This window comes from Pygocentrus nattereri, chromosome 5 (assembly GCF_015220715.1).
Source record: "Pygocentrus nattereri isolate fPygNat1 chromosome 5, fPygNat1.pri, whole genome shotgun sequence".
NCBI lineage: Eukaryota > Metazoa > Chordata > Actinopteri > Characiformes > Serrasalmidae > Pygocentrus > Pygocentrus nattereri.
The window spans coordinates 35,248,117-35,268,055 of NC_051215.1; the positions used below are offsets into that span (position 1 = coordinate 35,248,117).

General features: G+C 39.2%; 1 protein-coding gene across 5 annotated transcripts in view; it reads right to left on the reverse strand.

Annotated features, from left to right (window-relative positions):
* Nucleotides 1-19,939, reverse strand: part of klc1a (kinesin light chain 1a) — a 35,137-nt gene that overhangs the window by 12,249 nt on the left and 2,949 nt on the right. For 3 of the 5 annotated variants that reach the window (XM_017725029.2, XM_017725044.2, XM_037538730.1), the window contains exons 2-14: nucleotides 15,942-16,218; nucleotides 15,701-15,766; nucleotides 14,532-14,696; nucleotides 14,359-14,437; nucleotides 13,121-13,346; nucleotides 12,413-12,500; nucleotides 11,667-11,768; nucleotides 5,993-6,166; nucleotides 5,392-5,491; nucleotides 3,780-3,832; nucleotides 3,345-3,412; nucleotides 2,974-3,082; nucleotides 1,864-2,025 (exon numbers count right to left, since the gene is read on the reverse strand). In XM_017725029.2, the coding sequence (XP_017580518.2) occupies nucleotides 1,864-2,025; nucleotides 2,974-3,082; nucleotides 3,345-3,412; nucleotides 3,780-3,832; nucleotides 5,392-5,491; nucleotides 5,993-6,166; nucleotides 11,667-11,768; nucleotides 12,413-12,500; nucleotides 13,121-13,346; nucleotides 14,359-14,437; nucleotides 14,532-14,696; nucleotides 15,701-15,766; nucleotides 15,942-16,217 (1,668 nt within the window). In that variant the 5' untranslated portion in view covers nucleotide 16,218. The remainder of the gene's footprint in view (nucleotides 1-1,863; nucleotides 2,026-2,973; nucleotides 3,083-3,344; nucleotides 3,413-3,779; nucleotides 3,833-5,391; nucleotides 5,492-5,992; nucleotides 6,167-11,666; nucleotides 11,769-12,412; nucleotides 12,501-13,120; nucleotides 13,347-14,358; nucleotides 14,438-14,531; nucleotides 14,697-15,700; nucleotides 15,767-15,941; nucleotides 16,219-19,939) is intronic. The other 2 variants (XM_017725038.2, XM_017725051.2) reach the window with 1 other exon arrangement.

Below are 19,939 nucleotides of genomic sequence, written 5' to 3' on the forward strand. Positions count from 1 at the left end.
GTTGTCAAAGCTTTTAGGATTTGTTTCTGTTAGCACTAATCTGTTTATTTTATATAGTACTAGCTAAGTGACCTACAGCTTTGACAGTGACAGAAAAAATAACTAAATAAAGACATAGAACTACAAAAGTGATGGCACCCGTTTTTTTTTATCACATATTTAAAAACCCATCCATGAAGCAGGAGGACTGTTTTGTCCTGCACCGGTTGCACAGGCTCTGGTTATTTTAGTGGTTACACTAGCCTGGGGTGCCAGAATGTAAGTGCTGCACTATATTAGGTAAAAAAGAAGCTGACTTCAGCTTTATAGAGAGCTGAAAGACATGGAATGGAATATGGAAGCTGCTCTGTTTCTGTTTCTCAGGTGGGTAACATTGACTATTTTTGCTGTTTCATAGAACCAATAGGTAAGAACTGTTTGCTAATGTTTGCGATAGCTTATCACAACTGGTCAACTTCGCTGCAGCAACTTTAACCACAGTTTGCTAACCCACACCTAGCTGATGTTAGTTACATTACTTGCCACATCACTGTTCGCTCTAACGTTATATTATTGTATATGTCTGTACAACATTTGAGAAGTGTTTTATGGTGACAAACAGTTAAAAAAGTGTTTGCCTTGGCAATGTGCGTCCACGAATCCGCGGAGCAGAACTTCTAAAGGGGCACTGAAGGGAGGGAGGGGTGTATTTATTATTTGTTTCCAGAATTGCTTCCAGCCCCATCCTTCAGTATCAGTACCAGTTATTGGTTGATCATGTTGAAAGGCCCTAAAAACACTGAATGGTTAAGCTGACACACTGGCACATAAAATCATACAAGTGTATTATTTGTATATTTCTGCTTACCCAGATAAATAGCTTTACCTATCAATTTCTCACATTCCAAAGACTTTTGCACAGTACTGTAAATTATGAGCAAATATTTCCTTAAGCATGAATATGAGATGCAAATATGTGATGACAGAAGGATCATTAAGAGAAGAAATCACTATGGTTAAATTCAGGTCAAGTCAAGACTAGCAGGGTTACTGGGTAGATCATAATAGAGCACTATAACAAATCAGACACTCAATCAGCATTAACATCATATTATATCCAAGACTCCAGTAACATATGCCTCATTTTTAATTTGTCCAATACTGTCAAAGGTCAATGAGTAAGCAGTTTGTCAGTGGTCCTGTGGAATATATTTAACATATGACCAGTTTCCACTGTTCCAACTACTCCAGTAAATCTGTCCTATGGTGCAGACTTCTGCATTATATAGAAGTTCCTGTCACTACAACTAATACCACTAAAATGAACTGATGAGTCACAATAAGGGTATTTACTAATTCACTTGGTCAAATCTAATATTGTATGTTCTGGCTACAAATAATGCAACAGCACTATCGCATGTCTAAAATGTGAGCACTGAAATTTTCCTCACTGAAGAAGGCAGCAGCACGAGACAGCATGAGAAAATATTCTCTATGCAGATGAGTGAATTCATTAGCTGAAACTGATTTTGAAAATTTGCAAGAGATTTAGATACTTAGTTAAGCTTATTTATGTGCTTCTACAGAATGAACTGTAATCCTATTTGAACGTAAACCACTATTAATTTGGCATGTGTGATTGAACAGAAATTGTTGCCAACTAATGTATGTGACAACTTATTGACAAACCATGAAGAACGGGTTTCCCAGCCAAAGCAAAGTACTCTCTGTGATTTCTTTCAAGTACACATTTGTAGGTTTTCCCTTCTTCATCCCTCATATCTTACTTTCGATTTAAACCTGATTCTTTATTGTGCACCTTCTCCCTTGAATGACTTGTTTGTGCAAGTGTATGTGTGGGTGGGCAGTGTGTGCTGTACTTACCCCGTTCCACTCAACGCTCATACTCACTTCCTCTCCTCCATCAGGGCCGCTCTCGTACTTCACTGTGTCAGAGGTCAGGCTCTCTCTGCTGCGCTGTTTCTCCCGAGCCTCTGGATCCCCCAGCACTTCTGCCACACGCTGCTTATGGGCTGTGTCCAGACCCTACAAAAGGTGTGCGTGTGCATTTGAGTAAAATTAATACTCTAATAATAGAACATGATTAAACACAAGAATATGTAATAATCAAGCCAATGTGGTAGTGAAATTTTTAATGAAATTTTCTAAAACATAGGAACCAGGGGGCAAAACTACATGGACAACCCTTCTAATTAGCATGTTTGGCTATTTCAGTCACACTCATTGCTAACAGGTGCATGAAATCAATGACACAGCCATACATCTTCTCTACAGGCAAAAACTGATGGTAGAATGGGTCGTACTGAACATCTCAGTGAATTATTTTATTTGAAACTGTGATGGGACACCACCTTTACAACTAATTGGTTCATCAAATTCTTCCCTGCTAGAGTTGCCCTGGTCAACTGTGTGTGTGTTGTTCTTGTGAAGTGGAAACAACATCTAGGAGCAGCAAGAGTTTAGGCATCGAGACATGTACCTTCGATTTCAGACACAGCATTGCACATGGTGTTCTTAGGCTTGTGTTAAGCTATTTGCCATGAGAACCCAATCCATGAAGTTCCTGATGATGATATTTGCTAAGTGTTGACTGGAATAGCGTGATTCACCATCTGGCAGTCAAAAGGACAAACTGGGTCTGGTGGATGGCAGGAGAACGCTACCTGCTCGAATACATGGTGCCAACTGTAAATTCTGGTGGTGGGGGAACAATGATCCCAGACTCTTTTTCATGTTTTGGGCCCCTTAGTTCCAGTAAAGAATGGCAGATGTGATGGATGTGATGTTCAGGTGTTCACATACATTTTGCCATATAGTGTATGTCAAGACTATCCAATGATAAAATAAAATGGTAAAATATCCAGCTCAGTCAAAATTTCTGTGTTGTGAAATGTAAAAGTAAGAAATGGCTTTCACTTCACAGTAACGTGCCACCCTTGCCAGAGCACACAAATACTCAAAGGTATTGCAAACCTGTTTTCGGGAGCGCATAGCAGCCTCCTCCAGAGTTTCAGCAGCCTCAAATTTGCCTTGCCGCCTGTAGAGAGCACCCAGGTTCTTCAGTGTGGTTGTCACTGTGGGGCTGCAAGGGAGAGAAAAACTTCCTGTTGCTAAAAATTTCAAGATTTTGACTTATTTATTTTTTATTTATTATTTACATATAATAAATCTGTCAGATGGCATGAAAGCCTGACTTTATTTGGGACATTTGAGATGCTCACAGAATCTTTTGCCACACATAGGACTGGCTAACGTGACATATATTCAAGCCAATGTACCATGTGTCTTTATTATTAAGAATAGAAGCCATAACTCTTAAGTATTACAAAGAAAATAATTCTGACCTGTCCACTTTGCAAGCCTTGTACCAGCCACCATACTCTCCAAAAGGAGATCCATCCTTCTGCTTGCCCTGAAACACAATGAACAATTATTCACAGACATGTTCTCCTAACTACAGAGGTGCAGGGTAACCAATGCACATTGACAAAGTTTCAAATTTATCTCTATAATACCTACAAATTCAGAAAGATACACAAAATATAACTTGAGGATATGTGTAGCAAGTACTATCAACTTTACCTTGAAATGATTACGTAAGTTTCAATAAAATGCTTAGATTTTATAAACTTGCCCAAGGTACAAACAGACATATCATGCACTTCTGACATCTGTAATTTAAGCTCTTTTATCCATTATACCTCTCAGAAATACAAGGCTTCTCTCTGCTTCTTGTACTTTTGTCCATATGACCTGTGAGGTTTTACTTTTTTTCTTACCTTGCTCTGTTCCTCTCTCTCCTCTGCATGCATCCAGATGGGCTTGTTCTCATCTGCACAGTCAAACTCAGGAAATGAGAAAAAAGAACACATTCCAGACTACACTCCCTCCTCTTCTCCTCCACACCCTCCTCATTTTCAAACACCTAGACTGGCTCGCTCTAAAGGCCAGGGTTGAGTGAGTTATGACGTTGGTAGAATCAATGACTCCACTAGAATAAAAAGCCTGACCTTTTAGTTTAGACATGAGGGGTTTGCTTAAACTCTAAACATTAATCATTCCCATGGCTCTGTCTCTCTGTGTGTTATGGTTTGCACTATAATTTTTTCCCCATGGATCATGGTGAACTGCAGGACGAACAATCTTGTGAATTTACAACTGCTGCAACCAATAAGCATATTTTAAGGAAGGGTATAGCACATTATAAAGGTTAAAGACAAGCACTGTGGAGCAACAGGACATGGCAAGGCAGATCTACTCACAACAGTATGCGTCAATATATCGAAAGTTTAAGTACCTAAACCTTTGGCACCAGAAAACTGTCAGTGTGCTTTTTCCACTGGCCAGTGGTCCAGCATTACATTTCAGTGTTATGTATTTGGTACCTGTTCAAATTTGTACCAACTGGACCTAATAGTACTTGAGGGTGCACTCCTGCTAGTTTTGCTAGTTTTTAGTCTTTCAGGTAAATATACAGTCACCAAGCATTAGTACATGCCCAATAAGTACACTAAAGCTATAATATTTAGTTTATTATTAAAGTTTATTATTGCTACTTTAAAAATCATTACTTTTCAAAAGGTTCAGAAGGTAAGCTAACGATGAAGTTATCACTCAAGTTATTAGTACTTATGCTAGTTTCCACATTTGATACAGAGGACGTGTTTTTTCTCATATTTTCATACGCGGCAGATAAATAAAAGCTTTGTTTGATTCCACACATGATTATGTGTAATTGCACATATTTGAGTGGGTCTGTGAGCACAAAAAAGCACATTATTACTTTATAATGTATTATAATGTATTATATAATGTATTAATGTAATATTTTACAAACAGCGTTATACTAAAATTACAAATACAAATTAAATTTGGACATATTAAATTAACAAATTAATTAATTAGTTTAATTAGTAGTTAAATCGTATTTTATAGGTTACAGCAGTCTCTCAAAGAGGTGAAAAAGAACTACAGAACTACAAACTATAACTGTAGTTCTAATTTTCTTCATTTAGTTTCAATTATTTACCATGTACCATGATGTAAGGGTGATAGTTTTTCTGATCGTTTCAAGCCAAGTGTCACAATGTAGATCTCAATGGAGAGTGTGTCAATGGAGAGTGCTAAACACCCAACTTTCTGTGCATATCAACCTGAATGAGTACAGCACTCTGAAAAACAGCGCACAGCTCAGATTCTCTCCAACTAGCAGGGCATCTCTCTACTTCATAAGCAGTGTTACTAGTGTTGCACCACTCAGGAGCCTCCCTTACAGGGGAACACTTAATCCAGTTTAGTAATGCTCTGAATCCAGGCAATTGTACAATCACCAGGAGGATGATTTAAAAAGCAGCACTGTTAAAGGAAAGGATTAAAGTCCAATGTACCTACCGTCCACAGAACCAAACTCCCTCTCATGAGCTCGTGTGAGGATCTCCTTATACAGAGTCTCTGCTAGCTTAAACTTCCCCTGCTTCAAATAACATGAGGCCTGGGACAGAGAGAGTAAAAGAGAATGCTTTTCTGTGAATAGTGAGAGAGGCATATTACATAAAATTAAGAAAAAAGCAGAAAAAATAATGGTTATGAACTGCTGTCCAAGATGTGATAATAATTAATGGTTCCCAGGACGGAAGCTTAAACATTTCTTCTGAAAGGAATCACACTCTGACACACAGTCCAGCTGCTGCAGGGACAAATTGAGTCCTATTAATCTAAAAGCATCCAACAACTGTGCTGAAAACATAACCTTGTGTGCAAATGGGTCTGCTCTATGCATGCTTTGCTGTGAAGTGATGGGTTAGATGATGCTGGGACTGGCTACACTAGTGTTTTATCCTCCCTTCTTAATTAGATGATGGGTTAGATGATGCATGTGACAGTGTCTACACTTGCAGCCTAGCGGGTGGGAATCAGCAGACTATATATCACGGACAGCTCTCTCAATAAGCTACAATAACATTTATAAAGAGTAAAATAAGGAGGCACGTACCAGATTGTTTTTGGTTTTGGCCACATTAGGGTCATCAGGACCCAGTTTGGTCTGATAAATTTCAAGGGCTCTCTGGTAGTAATACTCCACCTCCTCATACTTGCCCTGGTTCTGACACAGCAAGGCAAGGTTATTGAGCTGTTTTGCCACATCAGGGTGGTCCTTCCCCAGCACCTGAAACATACAAATAAGCAGTTATTCAGCTGCTTAAAATTAATCCATCTTAAGGCAAATTGTAGGACTGTACATGCACACACACACGGAGAAAAGCCCAACAGCATCAGCAAAGAGGGAGCCATGGCTTATGCAACTGACTTTTAATGTGGACTATACTTATTTTTACACAGCATGAACATTAAATATATTGTGAATGAACTCTAGATCTGCATATGTAGTCCACCACTACAAGAGTGATAAATACCACCTGTGATCAGGACAATCTAATCACATAAAATAATCATTTAAAATATAATTCAACTGTCTTTTCAGTATGCAAGTACTATATACTTCCTTGCTGTAGCATCATTTAACATTCCTGTAGAGGACAAGGACACACAGTGTGACAGATGCTCTATCAGACCAAGATAGTAACTGTCAGACAGTGACTGCACTGATTTTCAAATGATGATATAATGTCATTTATAAATCCTTACAAAATGCTTATTATTATTTAATGTGTAAAAAGGCATTGTTACCTAAGTTACAGTAATGTTTGTAGGATTGTAAGATTGCAATGGTTCCTGTTAGCCAAGTAGCAGGCTAAAAGTTGTACAACTGGTGAACAGTTTTTGTATGACTAAGTAGAGAATTGAAATAGCTCTGCCATGTTTAAAGGCAAATCAATTCAGTTTAGTTGTTGAGATGTAAACAATGTAACTTAGAGTGATGTGATGTGAAACTGTGCCTTGCAGAGAAAGACACTGAATGTAGAGAAACATACTGATTTTCTTGGTGATAAAACTAAGGTCAATGGTGATAAAACTAGGGGTCACAATATCTACAATGAAAAAAATGTATTGAGTAATATTATTATATATAGTTATATTATTGAGTAAGTTTTAGACTAAATCTTATCACAAAACTACAGTGAAACATTGTCCACCAGCACCAGGCAACACATTCATGACCATTTCATGTTAGAACTTTACATGGGGTAGTTTAGTTGCATGAAAGACTTAAAACATCTGGTTGAGATGTCCACTGTTTTGAACTACTGTGAGTGTGTTTACATGCACTCAATAATCCAATCATAATCAGATTTTTGCAGTTATCTGATTATTTAAATGGTCATGAGAACAGCATACACTTTTTTCTTAGATCGGAGTAAGGTCTAGAAATCTGATGAAGAAATTTGATAGAGAGGGTTGGATTGTAGCTCAGTAATTTGATTTCTCAGTGCATGTAAACTGTTACACTGATTTCTTTTGGATTTCTCTGTCTGCGCACATACGACAACAGATGGAGGTACCAGAAATAAGCAAGCAGTGTTTGACATGCTTGACAAATGATGGATTTAAAAGGTTCTTTATCTTCTAGATGATGTATGTTCATATTTTCAGGTAAAGAGGCTCGATGAGTTTTACATTACATGTAAGTCATGTTGTCTTCTGTGAGTTTACTGGCTGGTTTCAAAGCAGAAATCCTATTATTGCCTGACTCATGCAGACCTGGAGTTTCCCTATTATCTGATTACCCAAGCGCATGTAAACTCATTGATCAGATTACTGACAAAATCACATTTTCTGCAGTTATCAGATTAAGTGCAAGTAATACACTCTATGATTCAGTAAGTTTCTCTAGACCGGAGTAATTTACATTAAAACACCTTTGAATTATGCAGAACCATGAAAGCAATTCCCCTTCAGTTTACTATTTCACCTCCTATTTAACTTTTTTAGATACATTGTACAGATCTATGGCTGTCAGAACACAGACATCATGTATTAAAAAAATGTATGTCAAAAATAATAAGAGCACCACTGCATTTGAGTAAGAAAAGAAGGATCAAAACACTGAAAACTGGGTTACAGTGAAGCTTCCCTAGTCTCTAAAAACACAAAAACAGACAAGTCAGCTAGGTTAGGCAACACATTCTGAAAGGCGCTCTCATTTCCTAGTCTTCTTCTCTTCCCTGCATTTTTTCTTTTTCAAGAAAGAGAGACAGTGACATCATTAAAACAGTTATTTCTCCCTCTAACAGTCCCAAGGCACATAATTATCAGGACCAACCCTCCTCGCATCCTTGCACTGCTTTGCACTTGCTATGTGCTCCTCTCTCATCTCCCTCTGAAGCTGCTTCTAGGTAATATGCACAGAATGTGCTAATCAATAAGTCCTACTTTTGTTAAACACACCAGTAAGAGAGGAATCAACAATCTATAGTGCTCTGCATATTAGATAATATATCGCAAGCTTTTTAGACTGAACTGCTTATATGCATTTAAAAAAAAAACCTCAGTTCTCCGATTCCAATTCTTTCTTTTCTCATCCAGAGGGTTAGTGGGTGGAACGGCAATTTTAATGAAAGAGTGCCCTCTCTTATCCCATCCATTCCTCTCTCAACCCAAACAGACGCTGTTATTGATCATGTCAGAATGAGGGCACAATGAATGTCTAACCACACTGTGCTGTGCTGTACAGGCCACATAGTGAATATCTAACGTAAAAAAGCATAACCCTGGGGCTATCCTCCTTGCACTCTCCTCCTCAGAATCTTTTGCTCTCTCTCCTGCTCACTCCAACTCTTCCTATTTAGTACTGATTATTAACATGGACAGAATGATCAAAGCATTGAGAAGCTAAAATATGCCATAGAGCCTCATCTAAATGTGCTTAATTACGCTTGAGAGTTTCAGGCTCTTTCCCACACCACTGCTCTGATAAGCAATTACTGAAGTTCAAACCCCTGCAGACTCCCACTCTCCTTGTGATAAAGGGTGCGCATTGAGCTTTAACACAGAGGGTCTCTATTTCATCCTCCCTCTGCTGTCCTCTGCAGCACTCCAGCACTGAAGGGAGTTGTACTGAAAGTATTGATTGGTCACAGTAAGGGGTCGAGGTTGTTTGTGTGAGTGACTCGGCAGCCAGGGCACCTACATCAGGGCACCAGGGCCTAACTGCAGTCAATATCAGTTAGGGCTTTCAAGATTACTTGGTTAAAATTGATTATTCTATTAAAAATGTGTTAAAAGCCCATTTCTTTTGTATTAGTTAATTAATTAATACAAGTTAAAATAAGTTTTCATAGGTTTTCAAGTTTATATTTTTCCTATAAAGTACTTTCACATTTCTGGAAAACTTTGCAAGGACCTTTTTTTAATTTTCTGGCCTTTTAAAAAAATCATTTAATTACTAACAATCTACCACAATGTAAAAAATATGGGTCGCAGGCATTTTTGTACTGGTTCACTTTATGTGTATACTTAATCAGTACATGTGCTTGAGCGGGAACTGTTTAGTGAATCTAAAAGTTTAAAAAAAACTTTGAAAACATTATCAATGTAATTTTCAAACGTAATTTGAAAACATTCATATTAATGCCATCTTTCACAAGTCTACCATGTCGCTTATAATTTTATGTGTTGCAGATGCCACTAATCAGCAAGCTGAACAATTAAAGCTGTTTTCACGGTCATTCTTGTAATTTATTTGCTTGTTTTTTAAAGCGCAGTGCTCTGAGCTGAAACAGTACCTCAAACTATCACACTGCTTTCTGACCGTACCTTCAGACCCACAGTGCTACTGTAGAGCTTCAATTGCTTAGTGGGTTGATTAACTACCAACTCTGAAGACTATTAAGTAGAACAAATTGTCTGTGTCTTTGAGCTGTACTTGCAAAAAGAAATATTACAACCTCCCTGTCGCTTCCCTTCGCCTCTCACATGTTCACAGAGTATTTAATGAAAAAGTGCATGGCTCTTCATATAAAGGTTTCAGTGTGTCTTTTTAAGGTGCTTATGCAGGGCATGTCGCTGTTAGTACATGCAATATATATTCCCACACCTGATGGCACAGATATCAGACCAACAAGGTAAATGCAACACTGCTTGTAGGTTTTTCATTTGTAAAACAAAACATCCACACAAAATATATCATCACTGTCTGTGTAAAACCTCATATTTTTGAAACAGTAACCTCACAGAAGAAGGAAAAAAATAGTTTAACATACATTAATGTAATAGGATTTAATGACAATTCTCCTCATGAATTTTTGACACAATGTACAGAGATGCCATTTTCAAATTCTGTAAAAATATTAAAACAAAAATGCATTCATAAAGGTTTGTTCTGACAACAGTGATATACGTACAGGGAGGGTTCAGGGAAAACGGGACAGTATTTCTGGCAATATTGGGGGCAGTCACGGGCTGGAGGTTAGGGAACCAGCCCTGTGACCAGATGGTCACTGGTTCGATCCCCAGAGCCGACAGTACGTGACTGAGGTGTCCTTGAGCAAGGCACCTAACCCCCAACTGCTCCCCAGGCACTGCGGATAGGGCTGGCCACCACTCTAGGCAAGTGTCCTTACTGCCCCTAGTGTGTGTGTGTGTGTGTGTTCACTAGTATGTACATGGTATTTCACTTTACAGACAGGTTAAATGCAGAGGTGAAATTTGCCCATTGTGGGACTAATAAGGGTCACTTAATCTTAATTAGATACAGATGTCCTGAATGACAAAGCCGTTACGTTATTCTCTTTATTTAGCAATATAGTTCCAATTGTTCATTTGCTCATTTAGGAAGCATCAGCTAACTAGGCATGTGCTGGTAGTACAAAAAGAAGATCACAATCAGTACCTAACCATTTCTCAGTTTACATGATGATATTCCATTAAAAATGTATATAATATACATAAATTACCTGAATCTGCTCTATTTACATGGCCAAATGCCTCTCTTTTTGAGCTATGCACTACATTCTGCTAATAAGGGGATAACCAGTAGAAAAGCACTCTACTTCAGCCACGCTGAGCTATTTCCTAAACTCAGTGTACTTTTCTGCTTGACTCTGAGTTTGGTATCAATTTTCTCATTTGGGTATGTGGGTCAAAACAGCCCTGATATTAGTTTAAGAATATCTTTGGATTTTCTTCTTTGTGCTCCATACTGGCAAGTCTTTACCCTCTCAGTGAGAGCTCCCATCATACATAGAGCTGAAGTAAGACCGAAAGTAAAATGAAGAATCTACGCAGACTGACAAAGAACACCTTACTAAAACACCTTACTCTTTCCCACAATGAGGAAATGGGGGGGCCTGTAGAAAAGGTGTTTTAAATCAGCAGAAAGCAAGACTATTTTAAGGATTCATAGACAAGGATTCTAGAGCTAGAAAAGTCGGTGCAGGCAGGAAAAGATCAGGCGAGAAGGAATGAGAATTAAAACTTTTCCCGTTTGTATGAATGTTTAAAAAGTCATCAGAATAGATAAAAATAAGCATAGGCCACCCTTGCTTATGTCTTATTCTCACTGCAGTCTCACACCCTTTCTGAAACCCACAGTGAGCTATGGAGCTCTGGTTAACCCTCAGGGATGTTGTACAACACAAAGTAACAAAGTTAGAGAAAGTTTGATGAGGCAAACCTGAAGGTGACCTCAACACAAAGTTATGCAATATAGCCAATACTACTTCAGCTTAACTGAAAGTCTGCATGTTAACCCTTCAACTCTGACTTACCTTTTCTCTGATCTCTAGCGCTCTTTTGCATAATGGCTCTGCCTCCTTGTACTTCCCTCGCTTACCGTAAAGCACAGCCAAGTTATTCAGTGTTGCCGCCACCTAGATGGACCAACACACGCACATATTATAGCACAAACACACACATAGTGAAATACAATTAACAACAACTCTCAAAACAAGCAAATCAAGCAACTGCTATGATTTGGGCAAAAATGTTGGAAGTCATCAGAGCTCACTGGAAGTGATTTAGACAACGCAACCTGATCAGGATCAATCAGTAAGATCAAAGTGGTTCCTTGTGATGTGAAATTAACACACTAACTGCCCACAGTGACTTTAATCATCAGACTCTGATTAAAATGTGCACTTGAGCCATAGGTGTGGGAGGAACAAGGTAAGTGGGGTAAAAAAAAAAACAGAGTGAGACAACAAGGGTGGCGGGTTGAATTCTAACCTCTTCAGTACACAGTGAGACTGCAGGTCCTGGTGGAGGGGCAGACATAAGCTTAGGATAGTAAATACTACCAGCCCAGATAGCAAACACACACACAAACTCAGCTGCTAATGGCTCGTTCTCACAAACACAAACATATGCACAACCCACGGGGTGGGCCAGACTTTGCCTAATGTTTTCCTTGTAACAGGCAAAGCTGTATTTACAGCCAAACACTGACAGACTGTGAGGTGGTCTGTGTCTGTAATAACAGGTGTGACATCTACAACCCTCATACACACATACATACCGCAGGGTGGTCTTTTCCCAGTGTTTTCTCTCTGATAGCAAGTGCATCATTTAGAAGGTTTGCAGCCTCTTTGTATTTATTCTGGTCCCTAAGAAGAAAAGGAAAAAAATTAAATGTTTTTCACGTTTCCCTAGATGCAGGTGAACAACCCAGACATGTTTCGAGTCCAAATTTTGTTTCTATAGTTTAGAACTGAAGCTGCAAGGCTAACTTTGCTAACAGATGCCAGAACTCAATAGTCACCCAGACAGCTCAAAACGTTTCCATAAAATACATGACCAAAATTTTAAACCACATCTAGATCTTAATTAAGTTGCATAGACTAGATGTTGTGTCCAAGGACCCAGTATGACTTACTGTGAACTAGAAAAATACGGACAGACAGAGCTGGCATTCACAAAGCAGGTGTAAATTAGAGGACTCTTGGATTAGATTCCCCTGTATTTCTGACAGTCACTCTGACAAAAGCTGATTCTGGATTAGGTCTCCTTCTGAGCCTGAGGTGGTTGCAGATGGCTACACACAGCCTTTAGCTACATGGTGAGATTTTGTTTATGTGACCATATTATGGTGGTCAAAAAAAAAAAGAACAATGGAGGCAGAAGCGTGACAAAGGTCAGACAAATTGGGGCTACTTGACTGCATCTGGGGTACTCAAGAATTTTGTCAATTTAATTTTTCACCGTCTTATTCCTTTAAAAGTCAGACCTATAGACGAGGGCAAGGATGTTGAGCATGGTGGCAACATCGGGGTGGTCGTGCCCTGAGGTCTTCTCCAGGTCCTCCAGTGCCTGTTTGCAGAGTGGCACTGCCACTTCGTAGCGGCCCTGAGAGGCGTACTGGATCACTAGATTGTGAAGAGTTCGGAGCCGCGCTGGGATCTCGTAGCCTCCCTGCTGTGCTGCTGCTACTGCGCTACTGTGTGGAGGCTGGACTGGAGAGAGACAGAAAGAGAGAAATACTGTAGTCGATCCTGTGACCTTAAAACAAAACTGGGCAAATACTTCTCAAAATTCAAAAAATTCTCAAAAGCATTTAAATGGGATACATCTTTCAAACCTGAACATTTAAACACTGTCCAAAGAACTCTCCATAGTAAACTGTTCTGTTTGCCAGTTAGAATAAAGCCGGGTAGAAATCTCTTTCCATGAGCGAGTGCCTTGGTGTTCATGTGGCAGTAGGGAACTGATTTAAACGTGCTCAGAATTCATGCATGTCAGGGTGCATTTGATGAAGCATAATGCCCCTGGATACAGCAACATTCCCTGCCATGATAATACCCACGCAATCCTTTGATCCTGCACTTCACGGTCTGAAGCAATTAGCCAGCACAAACAAAAAGGCACAACAAAAACAAAAGACGGTGAGAGAAAGGGATGGGTAACCCTTCTTCAAACTAAAAGACTGACAGGGAACCTAGACCTTTTAGATTATTCCTCTCCCTCATCTTTGCTTCATCCCCTTCTCTCCTTTCAAATACAACAACTGTATCTATTCACATCCAGTGTTAATCTGAAGCTGATACAAATGCTAATTAGTCAAATGTGCTTTTACACTGTTAATAGAAGATATTGTATTAGAAAAAGCTATGTTCTATGTCCATCTTATAAGTATATAGACGATAATCCTGTTGCCATGGACAACTTGTGTTAGCCATTCTTTAGTCCCATTGTCAAAAACTGACCAGTGATGAATGCCACAGTGAGTAGCTGACAAAACAGTGCTACAAAGAATTGTACTCTTATCCAACAGACTTATAACACAGACAAACCTCATAAAGTGGCAGGTAAGTAAAATAAGTTTGATGTTTCTAATAAAGTAAAAGTGAGTCTTTGTTAATGTTTACTTTAATTACAACATTCTCCGGCTTGGATAAAGCATAGACACTGATCTGCAAGTAGGATTTAAAGAAAAAACTGAGGACAAGGCAACACTTAGGTACTTACTGCCAGGGCCTGGCTCATCCTGTTCATCGGGGAAAAGATCATCTAGAGTCTCCCTGCTGGAGTCAGAGTCTTTATCATCCTGAATGAGGGAGAAAAAATTACATGTTGAGAGAGGAGCAAGAAAAACTGCATAATCAAAGACCTAAAATGATCCAGTTAAAAGGGAGTCTCACTGTTGGGCTGAGGTCCTGGTCATATTTTTTGAGCTGGTTCATGAACTCCAGATGCTTCTTCTCCTCCTCCAGCTGGGCCACGCTCTGCTCGCTCTTCTGCAACCGCTGCTGTGTGCCAGCAAGCTCATCTCGCAGCCACTGGTTCTCCTGACACAGCCGCCGCACCTGAAAAAATGGAGAGAAAGAGAGAGAGAGAGAGATTGGTATATGGAAGGTAAGAAAGAATATTTAAATTTTAAAAGCAATTCTTTATATACATGTACATTCTGACTTACTTTAATATTCAAGTGTCTGTAAGAAATTATCAACCAAGGGAAGGAAAAACAACAGCTTTAAAAAAGTTTCCCCAAAAATAATGTAGGGCTGTAGACTTAGCCTTTTAGGTGATGTCACTGGTGTTGCACAAAAATACAACAGCATGCAAAGAAATGTTTTATTATTCAAAAACAGCCAAGGAGAATATGTAGATTTTCATGCCAGATGAGTAACAGGCAGTTTCTTTACATGAGTTAATGATCTAACAAGTGTCAAGTTGGATGCTGATGTGGACTGAAGGTATTTTCTTCTCAATGAACAATAAGCCAACATGTTATTTGTATTGTCATGGTTTCTGGATTTGGTTAACAGCTAGAAGAGCTGGCCTAACTTGTGATAAGCTGCGTTATCTCTGCATTTTCAGCCACATCCTTAACAATGCATCCCTGGCAACACGCTCATGTTCAGACACTTGTGTTTGGATTAGCAAAGTATAACACAACCTACTCGCAAATACAAGCAAAACTGTTTGGTTTCAGTGAAATGTTAGACATACATTTCCTCTGCCTTCCCTTGATAAAACAGAACAAATGCTTTGTTTTCAGTATTGAAATACTTGCACCTCAGAATACTTGAGTACCCATGTATGTTCCTAATTAAGAATAATAACATTTAAACAACTCTGCAATCTGACAACTGAAAGTTAATACAACATAACACAATATAACACAAACGAAAACATTCTGTATTTATTTGTTTCATTTTGTCATATTTTTTTTTTTTCCAGAGACAGACACTGAGAGAGAAAGTGTTTGTATGCAGCTTTGTGGGCAAGACACTGAGAACCTGACACCGGCTTTAATATTTCAAGAAGCTGTGACTACAATTATGTGTATTGGTGTGTGTGTGAATACCTGTGCCCGAAGCTTCTGTTTCTCAGCCTCCACTGCGCTCAGGTGCCCTGAAAGAGCCATCATCACCTGTCAAATTGAGACATGGGTGAGGAAGTGATGAGTGAACATTTCCTAAATCTTCTTTCTTTAAACAAAGCTAAACAAAGTGGCTTGTCTTTCTATAATCAAACTTTAAAATAAAAATTTTTCAATTTCACCTAAGCTCACTGTCACCTCTCTTCAAAACACTGTGCTCCCTGACCTGTGCTTCACTGAGGCCCAGCTCCAGCATCTCCATTGAGCGCTGGATCATGGCAGTCTTCTCCTCGACAGCACGGCCCTCCTGGCTCTGTTTGAGGCAGCGCAGGGTCCCCAGCAGCCCTTCAAGTATGGCCTGGTGTTCGGCCCGGAGAGCCTCCAACCCCTGCATCACCTCCCGCGTCCGACAGAGCAGCTCATCTTGGGACAACTTCTCCGCAGGGTCGCCCTGCCCCTCCACCTCCTTCAGACACACCACGCTCGACATATCCTCACGCATCCTACATGCACAGGCAAACATAATACAATATACACAGTATTCATTAGAACTCATCTGAGCATTTCAATCAACAGATATATCAAATCAAGTATATACATTCGTTTCCAAGAGGGCTATAGAATATATTGTTCACTGTTATCACAATACCGTTCTTCACAATACTGATCAAAGATGCCAGAAATATGCAAAGTAACTCTTTAAAAAAAAGCACTCTGTTTACTTTTGTAAATAATACTTTTCTATTATTTGTTTGTGCTGTGACTAGGGCTCCAGACTAATGCCATCCTGTCATCCCAGGGACAACAAAAATAGTATAAGGGATTAATCATTACATACTATATAACCCAGAAACTGTTTTTATTTTGATATATATATATGCTGTGCATCCTGTGTTAATCGGGCACAGGGCAGAAAGCGCTGGACATAAAATGTATTTACATGAAATCAAATGAAATAATATGAAGAAACTGTGCTAATTACTTTTGGACATTCAGTCCAACAACTCAATATTCAGATATTTAACAGACTGCATTGAAGCTGCTTATTTCAGTACTTTGATTCAACCTGTCAAAATCAATTCACAAAATTCCCTGTAAAAAATTCAATTGAACAACATCCAGACTACCTGTGTTCAGAACAGTTTGCTTGTTATCTCACCACTCAATACTAATGACTAAAAGATGTTTCATTCAGAATTCGAAAAACACGGCTAATGCACTATGTAATCACAATTTCTGTAGTAACACAGCCTGATTTTGACTGGTTAAATGTGACCATGCGTTTGTATGCATATGTATGCATATCTAAGTGGAAATACGTACGTGCATGTGTGTTAAGCATGTATTGCTATCTGATATTTGTCTTTTTGGTAGTCTGTAAATTGGTATTTAAAAACTACAAGAGATAATGTAATGTAAGCAAAGTTGAACATTTTGGATGATGAATTTTCACTTCAGAATGGTTCTGGGATGGTTGTGAAACAAGTTTGTCTGGAATTGAGACCATCCTGAATGCAGCAAAATACAGTCTTCTGTCCATATCTTGCAACCCTGGCTCCCAGCCATCTCATCTTACTGAGTATAGTATGTATTCTGGCTACGAACATGCATCTTTCCAACTTTGCATGGAACAAACTGAGAGAAAGACACACCCAGGCTTTGTGTCCTGCTCATACACTGGCAGTACAGGTTTGTAAACGGGAAAAAGACATTCACAAAACATCTCTCTTTCAGTGAGCAAAATAATTAATTTTGCACCTATTTTCATAAACACAATTGGAACCAGCCTCTGACGTATTGGTTGAGAGTTAACGAGTCAATGGGGGGAAAAAAGAGAGTGACAGGAAAAGCCAGTCTCTTGGGGTTAGCTGTTAGCCATGAGCTCTGAGTGCAGCAATTATGGTGCTCCTTGCACAGCTAGCTGCTTCAGTCGATACTGTGGCCTTGGCTACAAAGCCAAGAGGCCCCACAGCTTCACAGCTAAAACTGATAGTGTGAACGGCTTGTAATATTTAATAAATTCCAGCAGCGTTTGATGGTCATAGACTTAAGCTCACGTGTAAGAGATGTACAAATGAAGTATGAAATAAAACAACATTCAGAATCATTTTTGCCAAGCTCAGAGAAACACTGTGGGCTGTACATACACTCGCCTTTATCTTATTAGAGCTGGAAAGCAATATACTGACATCTGTCTATATAGTGTTAAATTCTGTTTTTACAGTATTTTAGATTTACCTCAGTTGTTAAACAGTTCTTATAAAAAGAGTAGGAACAAATAGAACAATACACCACTGCTGATCAAGAAAAAAAGTTTACTTAAGTATCAAAATGGTTTTATTTAAAAAAAAAAAAACATATACATTTTTGCCCATACCATCCACTACTACTCCCAACGAATTTCACTTCCGCCTCCTACTGGGGCGCCTGTATTTCTTTTGCTGTCCTCCCTACCCCCTTCATGCATCACACATAAACAATCATAAGAGGATTAGAAGTAAAACAACCTATAGTACATCATGTACACACCAAATCTCTTTAGCCCCCTCACATCACCGAACAATATGTCTATAATGTCAGAAGCAGAAACAACACTAACAAAACTGAAAAGGGAAATTCACGTTCTATGAATGGCAACAACACCCTGCTTAAAAAAGAACAGAAATCCACTCACTTTTCTTTGGAACATTTCAAGCATTACATGGTAGAGCTTCTTCAGGTGAAACAAAGCAGTTGTACTTGATGTTGTCAAGTTATACCTCACCTGGGAAGGCAGAAGGAGGTTGCTAGGGAGGGGAATGCAAGCTTGGAAAAGGGAGGGGTTTTGATACTCGAAAACAAGAACAGGGAATGCTGAAATACTGGCACTTTAACTGTGCCAGTGTAAGATACCAGAGGGAAATATAAATCTATTGATCTAGTTAACAAGCAATGGTGTAAAAGCAAATTTATCACATATCAGCAACGAAGTGCCACTGCTCAAAAGAAAAAAAAAGTGCTGATGTAAAGCCGAGGGGGGGTTTAGAGACTTCTTCTGCTCGAGCACAAGCCTGCATTCCTGCACAAAAAGAAATAGGAAGCAGAGGCTAACAGCTCACTCAGAGATTCATGTGACCCAACGAAAGGCTAGTAGGTTGACATGTGACAGCCACTGGAGAGGAAGCACCACAGCAAGCTGGAAGGCAGTGCACTAATGAACTCCTGTACTTCACTCTCTACTGCACACGTACACATATCAACAGGGAATAATGCAACCCTCAAAAGACAGTGTTTAAGCTTAGCATAAACTGCAAAATGCTTGTGCTGTCGTCTGTTACACAGAGCAAACATGCACAAATTATAGAACAGAGAGCGTGCAATTTCTGTCGAGTGTTATATATGCAGTACATATAAAATAGCAGTAATAAAAGCACACTATAAACCTAAAGATCACAGGAGACAAAAATATGAATTTGCCCTTTTTTCACATTTCCAACAGATAGCTTTTTTCTGCATCTGAGAACAAGAAGTACCAGAGGGAGAAGGAAACGTCTGAGCGTGCTGCATTCAGTGAGGGTATGGTTTGAGCAAAGCACCGTAGGGACGAGGACAGCAGTTTTGATGTAATCGTTTGAAGTGTAAATTTGTGTTTTGAAGCTTCGCTTAAGCGCTTAAGACTGCCAAAATACAGAATTACATTCACAACATACTAACAAAAACCAATACCCCTTTAAACAACCCTAGCAGAGCCTTAAGGAGGATCAAGCCAGCACAGGTGCTTGGGGCGACAACAAATATGAGTGCAGTAGGGAAGTACATGGGCAGTTTATTGTTTTCAGGGTCTGAAACCTCATTATGTGGAGGAAATGAGAATATAAGACAATGTAGCATTAATTTAGATTGACATTAGTCTCAAATGACACACATAGTCCCATCTTAACTGCTCTGTACTAGGCTAAATGAATTACCACATGACAACAGAAGTTCTAAATTTGACCTGTCAGAATGACGCAACAGGAGGAAGAGACACAAACAGGCACAAACCATTTTACAGACTGCATTTAAATGTGCAGCTTGGTTTTACAGCAAAAAGACATTACAAGACACATCTGCTGATGATCTGCTAGTAACTGCGTGCGCAATGCTCCTACACTAGACCTCTACCCTCTTTTCCTGCATGGAGTCACTCAGATTCTCATACTCTTGATTTACTCATAGACCATACTGAATCACACACAACCTCTA